The sequence below is a fragment of the Orycteropus afer genome, unplaced genomic scaffold (assembly GCF_000298275.1).
Source record: "Orycteropus afer afer isolate SDZICR_OR568_19922 unplaced genomic scaffold, OryAfe1.0 scaffold00250, whole genome shotgun sequence".
Classification (NCBI taxonomy): domain Eukaryota; kingdom Metazoa; phylum Chordata; class Mammalia; order Tubulidentata; family Orycteropodidae; genus Orycteropus; species Orycteropus afer.
In genome coordinates, this window is record NW_006921837.1 from 4,702,520 (window position 1) to 4,713,417 (window position 10,898).

Below are 10,898 nucleotides of genomic sequence, written 5' to 3' on the forward strand. Positions count from 1 at the left end.
CTGTTTGGGTTTTTTTTGACTTCCTGTATGGATATATTCTCTTTCATCATATCAGGGAAGTTCTCCTTCAAGAAATCTTGGACAATTTTCTTAATGGTTTTCTTTTTCCCTTCCTGTTCTGGAATTCCTGTTACACATAGGTCATTCCTTTTGAAGGAGCTGTGGTAGCATAGTGCGTAAGGCATTTGACCGCTAACCAGAAGTCTGGCCGTTCAAACGTACCAGCCATTCCTTGGAAGGAAGTTCGAGCACTCTACTTCTGGAGTGATACCACCTTGGAAACCCAAGGAGAGTTCGCTGTTAGTCAGATCTGACTCCATGGCACATAGCAACAACATCAGCATTCCTTTTGATGGTATCCTATATAAACCTTAGGCTTTCTTCATTTTGTTTTGATCTTTTTTCTGATTGATCCCTTTCCAAAGAGGTATTCAGGTATTTGTCTTCAGTCTCATTAATTCTGTCCTCCATTGCATCAATTCTTTTCCTTTGCCCTTTCAATGTGTTTTCCATTTCTGACAATTTAGCATTAAACTTCTGGAGTTCTATCTGTAGATTTTGAATCATTTCTAATTTTTCACTTATTTTGTCATTTTGTTCTTGTATTTTCTTTGAAAATTGTTCTTGCTTTTGCCTGTGTTTTCCTTAATTTTGTTGTGTTTTCCTTGATCTCTCTCTCAATACTTTGAACATGCCTAAATATAATTCTTTTAAATTCCTTATCATGGAGTTCCAATGCTGCTGCTTCCTCAAGGATGTGTTTTGGGTCTGTATCCTGCTCTCTTGTTTCTACCACTTTATCCTGCTTCTTTGTGTGGACTGTGATTGTCTTTTGCTTCTGAGACATTGTGACATGTTGTATTTAGATCTCTGTTAACTGTTCATGAAGAGCCCTAAAGGTGAATTGGGCTCTTCTTGGTGGTCAGTTATTGTTGGCCAATTGGTGTAGAAAGAAGTAGTGGCTCTTCCTCAGTAAGTGGAGTTGTAGTAGTTGTGGGTGTGGTTGTGTTGCATGTGCATGGTTGTTGTCTCCTCAGACAGAAACAGCCATTGAAAAAGCATTAAAAAGTAAAGCTAGCAGACAAAAAACACTGCATAAACACACAGGAACAATTGCCAAAAAAAGGAAAAAGAAAAGAAAACCCTGCCCCACAATATCTGGTGAGAGTGTAATAAGAGAAGAAAGGTAGAGTAGGATAATAATGAAGGAAAAAATGGGAAAAATGCAAAAAGTAAAACAAGGTATGGTGTTATCTGTGAGAAAGAAAAAAATTGGAACAAGGATCAGAGAAGAGAGAAAGAGCTGAAAACTAGAACCATTCTAGTCTTTGGTGTCCAGAATGTCCTTGTGGTTTCCAGCAAGTGGAGCATATTTTTAAGTTTCTGGAATCTGGGAGAACACTGGCACTTTAAATATCCAAAATGGTTGAACCATTTGTAAACATTAAAAATGGCCACACCCTCTGGGCATGCAAAAGTTCGCAGTTCAGCCCACCTTCCTCTTCGCTGCTTCCCCTTTTATTCACCAGGCACCAGTGCAGGCCTTCTTGTAGTCCCTGGCTAGCAGGGCTGATTTTTGGGTTATTTCTTCAGTCCTAACATCATTTGGCAATGTCCAGGATTGCTGTCAGGATCGCTGCCAGACTGCAGCTCCGCATGTCTCTTTTTTTGGTGTTTCTATGCACATTTTTCTATTAATTGGAGTTTAGTTTACTTCTATATCCTTCCCTTCAAAGCTCAGGGCTCCAGGATTATCTTTTGTATCTGTGTTAATTCATTCCCCTTTTCTTTGTTGAAGGAGCTCTGGTAGCATAGTGCCTAAGGCACTTGACTGCTAACCAGAAGGCTGGCGGTTCAAACCCAACAGCTACTCCTCGGTAGGAAGGTGGGTCTGTGTAGTCTGTCTGCCTATTCTGACATCTTACCGGAACTCCCAACTACGTTTTCTTTAGTGTTTCATAGTATTCCATTGTGTGTATGTACCACAGTTTGGTTATCCATTCTTCTGTTGATGTGCACATAGGTTTTTCCCATCTTTTGGCTATTGTAAATAATGCTGCAATGAAAATGGGTGTACATATACCTGTTCTTGTCCCGTTTTTCACTTCTTTAAGATATATACCTAGTAGTGGAATGGCTGGATCAAATGGTATTCTAATTCCAACTTTTAAGGAATCGCCATACTGCTTTCCATAGTGGTTGAATCATTTTACAGTCCCACCAGCAGTGTATGAGAGTCCCAATCTCTCTGCATCGTTGCCAGCATTTGTTATTTTCTGTCTTGTTGAACTTTGCTACTAGTGCTGGGGCAAGATGGTATCTTGTTCTTGTTTTGATTTCCATCTCTCTAATGGCTAATGACTGTGAACATTTCTTCACATGTTCATTGGCACCATGAATATCCTCTTTGGTGCATGTCTGTTCATGTCTTCTTCCCATTTTTAATTGGATTATTTGTCTTTTTGCTCTTGAGGTGTTGGAGTTTTCTATAAGCTCTAGAAATAAGTCCCTTGTGTCAGGTATGTCATTGCTGAATAGTTTTTCCTAATCTGTAAAATCTCTTTTGAGTCTTTTGGAGAAGTCTTTGGAAGCACATAAAAATTTAATTTTCTTTTTGTGAACATTTAAAAAATAAAACTTTCAATGAAAGTTTATCTAGCATTTTAGGTCCCCATTCAACAATTTCTTCACAAGTTGTTCATTGACATTGGTTACATTCTTCACATTTTTTTTCTTTTTTATAAGAACTTCATTAATTTCAACTTTCTTTTGAGCAATATCCAGCATTGTTTTAAATGTTCTATATTTTGTATGTTTGGTTTGGTTTTAGTCTTTATTATAAACAAAGAAAACAGTAGTTATAGAAGCTTTTTAACTTCCTTAAGGCCACATAATTTACAAGTGACAGAGTGAGTTCAACCCAGTCGTTCTGTCTTTAAAGTCCATGTTCTAACCTTTTTTTTTTTTTTTTTAAATAACACAATTTCCTCCTTATTTCAAATGTTTTGTATGTCAATATTCCAATTTGCAAGGGATGGTCTTGGTTTCCAGGAACATCATTAGCTATTTTATGCTTTGATTCACTCCTCTACTTGTGTTTTGGATCATTTCCTTGTTCGTCTCTTCACTGATTGGGTTTTCTGTGTTACTCAGTTTGCTGGGTATTGTTCCAGTTGAAATTTTTAATGTATTAATACTCTTTCTCTGGTGTGAAATCCTAAGGCATAACACTAAGAAGAAAAGATCTGTTTAAGTAGAATAAAAAGAAATATCTCAAAAGTTTAATAAATATATAGTTGGTATACCCTTAGAGGTTAGATCAGCACTTCACCCTGAAAATTTTTTATGCTTTACTTTTACCTTCACATTGAATATTCTATACAGTAGAAATAAATGGATTAGTGTTTTGTGGATGAAAGATGAAGACTATGCTGGTAATTAAAAAACCAATTTCCTTATCATAGTTCCCAGAACCAAACTGAAGTCACTGCCATCAAGTCGGATCCAACTCTTCGCGACCCCTCCTTGTGAGTTTTTGAGGTTGTATCACTACGGAAGTAGATTGCCCAACCTTCCTTCTGAGGAGTGGCTGGTGGGTTTGAGCTGCCAGCTTTTTGGTTTGCAATCAAATGCCTTCGGCACTAGGACATCAACTTATAGAACATCTATTTTCTGGTCCAAACCAGCCTTAGTAATAAACTTGGATAAGTCAGATATGTTGTCTGAGCATTGTTTTTTTTTCCATCTGTACAACAGTAGCTATGGTCTATATAACTTAGGTGATCAATATGATTTAGGGTTTTTGCAAAAGTCTGTGGAAGTGTTTTCAGTAACATTTGAGAGACATTGACGTAGGTGACCTTTGTCAGTGGTGTCTTACCTAGCATGTTATTAGCTTGATTTTTCAAAGCTTTTTATTATTAGTCACAGAAACAAAGTCTAATTTTTCTTCTTATTTCAGATTACAAGTGGACACCTGAGTCAGCATGACCTGGAATCTCAGATGAGAGAGCTTATCTACACAGACTCAGATCTTGTCGTCACCCCAATTATCGACAATCCGAAGGTACAGAAAGATATCTTAACAACTGTGGGCTGAGTTTTAGACTTCACTGTGGCCTGAAGTCTGATATTTTCATTCGAAATATTTTTGGCCTTCTTTTCTTTCTTGGTCCCTCTTTGTGTCTGCTTCTATTTCATTTGTGCCATGTGTCTACATTTTCAAGTCTCACCCTGTCTATCATCCTCTCCTTGTCCCGCCTCTACTTCTACTTTATTAAAAACAAAAACAAAAACAAAAACCTACTGCCCATCTATTCAATTCTGACTCTTAGCGATCCCCATTGGGTTTCTGAAGTGGTAAATCTTTAAGGAATTAGATTACCTGGTCTTCCTTCTGTGGAGTAGCTGGTGGGTTTGAACCTCCAACCTTCTGGTTAGCAGTCAAATGCCTTAGGCACTGCAGTTTTCTTTCCCCTGTTTCTGAGGTGTTACCTCTACCTTCCATCAGTCTACTCTCTACAGACCAAGGAGGAGCCTCAGACCTGTGCATTGGTCTTTTTGTTTTTCTGTACATACTTGTGCAAATCACTCCAAACCATCTAGTCACTGATGTGCATTATGAAGACAGAAGTTAGAGAGCACTACTCACCAGGCTGGAATGGGCTGGGCAGATCACACCCTCTCATAGGGTGTCAAGGCTGTAGGACAGAGAGCAGAGAGATGCTGTGGGAATTTGAGGAGTTGTGGTTCACAGAGCAATTCTAACCCACTGTGAATTTTGTTGTTTCATGACCTTAGTTATAAAATACTATGTAACTAGAAGATGATGAGTATCCTTCTTAAACAGAACAAAACAAAAAAACCATTAATTTCTCAGTCTCTGTTTTAATTTCTAATTTATTACCAGACACACACTCCACTACCTATTCCACATTTTAATTCTCCTGAGTGCTTTATGTTTATTGTTGAAAACATGGACAGTGAAACATACACCAATTCAACAGTTTCTACATGTACAATACAGTGACATTGATTACATTCTTCAAATTGTGCAGCTATCCTCACCCTCCATTTCCAATTTGTTCCTTCCCTGTTGACATAAACTCACTTGTCCCTAAGCTTGCACTAACCTTTCAAGTTGGTGTTATCATTTTGATCCCTTACAGGAAGTTTTTTAAAAGATCATAACTCCCATAGCAGGCATTCTTTAGTTAAGCTAGACTATTGTTTGGTTTAAAGAAGCCTTCAGGAGATATTTTTGGTATAAGATTTCAGCGTTAAAGATTGTCTTAGGAGTCAGTGGCTCCAGAGATTATGCATTGTATGAGAACTGAAATTCTGTTGTACATTTTCCTTCCTTTTCATTAAGATTTTTCTATAGAAGTTTTGATAAAAATGTTCATTTTTAGTACTGGTAGCTGGACACCAGCCAGTTCTTCTTGTCTCATAGAAAGGAGGCAGTTGTTGATGGAGAAAGTCAGCCACATACTCCATTTCCTCCTCCTATTCCTGACAATTCTTCCTCTGTTGCTGCTTCCTTTTTTTTTTTTTAATGTTTCTTTTTTCACCAGGATTACAGGTTGGATAGAGACTGGTGGAACCCCTGAGACTATTGGCCCTAGGTTACCCTTCAAGCCTAGGAATGGACTCACTCTCATGGATTGGCTCTCAGCCCAACAGCAGAAAGACCTACAGGCAGAACACCTACCTCAGGGCGTTGTGCCTCTTAGATCAATCAGCTATAAGACACCAGACGGGCAGCACTCACATAGAGGGATAGCTGGACAGACAGGAATACATAGTTAAGAGGGGAGGAAAGTTTTTTATGGTTGGGAATGGTAATTGAGGCCATAAAATAATAATAATAATAATGTCTTTTTCAGTATTAAGTTATAACTGTTTAATCTTGTTGGGAATCATTACTATAGTTTGGACTAATTGGTTTCTTGGATGCATATTTATTTCCTAAAAAGACAGAGTTAATATAGGTCATCAAGCAATTTTTCATAATGAAACTAATTTATGAGTTCGGGTATCTGACAGATTAACTGTATTATGCTAAATTTGATGGGTAATGCGTACTTTTTCCAGTGGACTTTATAGAATGATGTGTGATACCTTTTGACCATATTCCTGCTCAGAACCCAAAACTCACTGCCATCGAGTCAATTCAGACTCATAGTGACCCCAAAATCTTTATAGAAACAGACTACCTCATCTTTCTTCCATGGAGGAGTTTGTAGGTTTGAACCCACTGACCTTTTGGTTAATAGCTAAATGACTTAACCACTACACATAAGCACGACTTAGTAGTTTCTGGGAAACTTTAGTCAGTAGAGGCTTTTTTTTTTTTTTTTTTTAAATTCGAAACTAATTGTATTTTTATAGAAAAGGTTAAAAAATAGTACAGGGTTCCTAAATACCTTTCACTCAGCTTCTCCATTCTTAGCATCTTAACCTGACTATAGTACAGATATCAAAATGAGGAAATTAACGTTGTTGTTGTGTGCCGTCAAGTTGGACCCGACTCATAGTGACCCCTCCTTGGGTTTCAGAGGCAGTATCTCTGCGGATGTAGATTGCCCAACCTTCCTTAACATTAGTAGTATTAATAAAACTGCAGAATCTATTTGAATTTTCCTAGTTCCATTTATATCCTATGTCCTTACTCTGTTTTAGGATTCCACGTTGCAGTTAGTTGTTGTGTCTCCTTTGCTTCCTACATCTGTCCTTGTCCTTTGTGGCCTTATGATAATTTGTCAGTCTTTCCTTGTATTTCATGACCTTGACACTTTTCAAGAATACTGGTCAGGTATTGTGTAGAATGCCCTTCAATTTGACTTTGTCTAAATTTATCATGGTTAGAATGTATTTACGCGTTTCTGACATGAATACTACCATGAGTAAAGGTTTTTAAAATACTGTATATTAGAGGTTTTAGAGAAGTTAGACATAGTAATGGGGGTTAAATTTTTTATTAAACATCTCAATAAGGAAGTACTCTGGCTGTTTCTTAAGGGAACTCCTGACTCCAACTGCGTGTTTTCCTCCAGTGAAGCATGCACTTTCCTATTGATGCTGTTCAGCCTGCTGATGTGTTGTCTTCTCTAATTCAACTGTCAAGTCCTAACTATCTTTTAAGACCCCAACCTGCTACTCACTTTTTCCATAAACTCTGTCCTGACCACAGCAGCCTAAAGTGCGTGCTCAGTCTCTAAATTTTTTAAAAAACAATTTATCTCTGAAATGCTTTGTCTATAATTATATCTGGCCCCGACTCATAGCGACCCCTCCTTGGGTTTCTGAGGCAGTATCACTACGGAAGTAGGATTGCCCAACCTTCCTTCCGAGGACATAATTATATCCTGCCTGGCTTGAAGTGTTATGGAAATATTTTATATTTTACTGTTTAAATGTTTGCTCTTCTTCCTAACCATGGTATTACTCTCTGATAATAAGGATCATGTCTTTTATATCTCCCTTACTGCCTCACCTTGGTAAAGATTTAGCAACTATGTGTTGAATGACTGAATTTTCCACCTACAGTTAAATTGGGTTAAGCATGAGACAAGATAGAGTGAGTCTTTTCCATGAAGCTTTATTTTACTGCTGGTGTCATTTTGGGAGCTCTGGTAGCGTAGTAACTAAGGCACTCGACTGCTAACCAGAAGGCTGGCAGTTCAAACCCACCAGCCACTTCCTCAGAAGGCAGATGGGGCAGTCTCCTTCTGTGGAGATACTGCCTCGGAAACTCAAGGAGGGGTCGCTATAAGTCGAATGTGACTTGTTGGCACATAACAACAACAACGATGATTTTAAAAAATAAATTATTACCTATATTTGTGTATTTGAATCTGAAAGGGCGTTGTTGAATTCTTATCCGTTTGATAACAGACTTTTACAGTATTCCTTTGTTCAGTTCAATTTAGTAAATATTTATTGAGGACATCATATGAACTTGATGTTTTATAAAGCACTGTTGGAGATGCAATATGGGACATAATTCCAACCCTGATAGATACATAATCTGGTAGAGGAGATAGATATGTTTCTCAAAAGATGTCTCAAAATTTCTTTTTTTTTTAAACTGCAGATAATGAAACAACCACCAATTAAATATGATGCCAAAATATTGCATCTGCCAGCATATTCAGGTAGGATCATAAAGGGTTTATTAAACATATAGACATTTTGGGTATTGATACAAGTATGAAATTTATTAGAAATGGAAATATTTTCTTATATGAAGAGCTAAATTCCTATTTTCTTGCCATTTGGCTATATTCTTGGGGCAGTTTTATATAAACTATTAAACAGTAAACCATTTGTAGCCCTTGATGTTACACAACTAAGTCTGGGCTGCTTTATACTCTGGTGGGTGGGGAAGTTCCTGTAGAACTGGGTGAGTATTCCTGTTCAGTGGGTGGGGCACCTTCTCTCGCCCTCCCCCTTATTAAAGCCTATTGAATTTCCATTATTTGTGTTGCTATTGTGGGTAAAAATGTTGGGAGTACAATGAATAATTGGAATTGTGCCTCAGGGAGTGGGACAGTGGAAATGGTGGTTCTTTTTTTTTTTTTTCCTGGGATAGTTTGGGAATGGAAATATTTAAGGATGATTGTTGCATTTCCTCTCAGCTAATGGAAATTTTTATTTAGGGTGAACAGAGGAAATTTTTAGATATTATAAATTTTAATTTTGTTAAACAAGTTATATTTTAACTTGAGCTTATTTGGAGATAATTATTCATAGTTAGAGTAGAATTCACAACTTGATGTAAATTCAAAATAGACTTAAATTGAAATAAAGCAACTATCTTAGTTATCTTAAAAAACAAAAACCCACTGCTGTCAAGAAGATTCCAGTTCATAGCAACCCCCACTGAGTTTCCAAGGCAGTAAATCTTTACAGAAGTAGATTGTCCCAGCTTTCTTCCTCAAAGTGGCTGGTGGCTTTGAATTTTCTGGTTAGCTCTCGGATGCGTTAGGCACTGTGCCACCAGAGCTGTATCTTACTTATCTAGAGCTTCTATAACAGAAGTACCACAAGTGGATGCCTTTAACAAACAGAAATTTATTATTTCACAGTTTAGCTGGTCAGAAGTCCAAATTCAGGACAGTAGCTGGGAGCTCTGGTAGCATAGTGGCTAAAGCACTTGACTGCTAACCAGAAGGCTGGCTGTTCAAACCCACCAGCTACTCCTTGGAAGGAAGGTTGGGAAATCTACTTCCGTTATGATACTGTCTTGGAAACCCAAAGAGGGGTTGCTATGAGTCGGTCCGACTCAGCGGCACATAACAACACAACAACAACAACAGCTGTAGGAGAAGTCTTTATTTCTTGGCCCTAGGCAAGGTCCTTGTCTCCTTTCAACATCTGTGGGTGTGTGTTGTTCCTTGTAGATCTCTATGTGTCTTGGTATTAATTTTCTCTTGGGTCTAGGAGGTCCGCAGTGCCGCATCTCTGGGTCCAAAAATGTATTCTGCTCCCAGCTCTTTCTAGGTGCTACTGGGGTCCCCCCTCCTCTGTTTGCTTCTCTCTCCTTTTATCTCTTGTAAGATAAAAGGTGATGGAGGCCACACCCCATATATTGGACCAGGGCTATGACCTGAGTTTGGGGTGTTGTATCCCACCCTAACTAATTCCCTTAAAACTGATTGACTGACCACATCAGATCATATCATGAGGATGATTGAATTATTACATAACTACCAAACTACTGAGAATCATGGCCCAGCCAAGTTGACATGTATTTTTTTGGGGACACAATTAAGTCCATGACATCAATTAATGACTTATATAGATCTATACTGATAAAAACAAAAAGCAATAGTACAGAAGGACATTTTGAAAGACTAATGTGAAGCAAAATGTTTTTAGTATTTATTGATTTCATTGCCAAGTGGAACCCTTATTTATGAAATACTAAAGGGTTGTTATTTGGAAATAATCTTCTTTATTCCATCTAAATCATTAAGGTTGACTCTACTTTAAGGAGGCACCTCTTCCCTAGTCATATTGTGAGTGCCTTCTGACCTGAGGAGCTCATCTTCTGGCACTATATCAAACAAAGTTTTAGAGCTATTCATAAAGATTTCCAGTAACATATCAGACAGTGCTTCACTGCTATTTGTAAGGTTTTCACTGGCCAATTATTTGAGAAGTGGATGGCCCCTTCCTTCTTCCAAGTCTGTCTTCATCTGGAACTCTGCTGAAACCTGTCCACAATGGGTGACCTTGCTGGTATTTGAAATCCTGGTGGCATAGCCTCCAGCCTCACAGCAACATGCAAGCTACCACTGATATGCAAGCATGACAAACTGATAGACGTTGGATGGAGTAAACCTTTCGGGACCTGCATTTGCTGATGTGGCATGACTCAAAATGGGAAGAAACAGCTGCAAACATCCATTAATAATCAGAACATGGAATGTATGAAGTATGAATCTAGGAGAATTGGAAGTTGTCAAAATTGAAATGGAACACATAAAGATCAATATCCTAGGTATTAGTGAGCTGAAATGAACTGGTTTTGGCCATTTTGAATCAGTCATATGATCTACTGTGCCGAGAATGACAAATTGATGGGGAATGGTGTGGCATGTATCGTTGTAAAGAATGCATCAAGATCTGTCCTGAAGTACAGTGCTGTCAGTTATAGGATAATATCCATATGCCTAAAAGGAAGACAAGTTAATACTATTGTTTTTCAAATTTATGCACCAACCACCAAAGCCAAAAATGAATAAATTAAAGATTTTTACCAGCTTTTACAGTCTGAAATTGACCAAACACACAATCAAGTTATGTTGATTATTACTGGTGATTTGAATGCAAAAGTTGGAAACAAAGAAGAATCACCAGTAGTTGGAAAACATGGTCTTGGAGATAGAAAT

General features: G+C 37.9%; 1 protein-coding gene across 1 annotated transcript in view; it reads left to right on the plus strand.

The window, feature by feature from the left end:
* ULK4 (unc-51 like kinase 4) overlaps positions 1 to 10,898 on the plus strand; it is a gene marked incomplete at its 3' end in the record, with an annotated part of 718,552 nt that overhangs the window by 112,960 nt on the left and 594,694 nt on the right. Inside the window, exons 12-13 of the mRNA XM_007949711.1 lie at positions 3,962 to 4,066; positions 8,096 to 8,156. Of these exons, the coding sequence (XP_007947902.1) occupies positions 3,962 to 4,066; positions 8,096 to 8,156 (166 nt within the window). The remainder of the gene's footprint in view (positions 1 to 3,961; positions 4,067 to 8,095; positions 8,157 to 10,898) is intronic.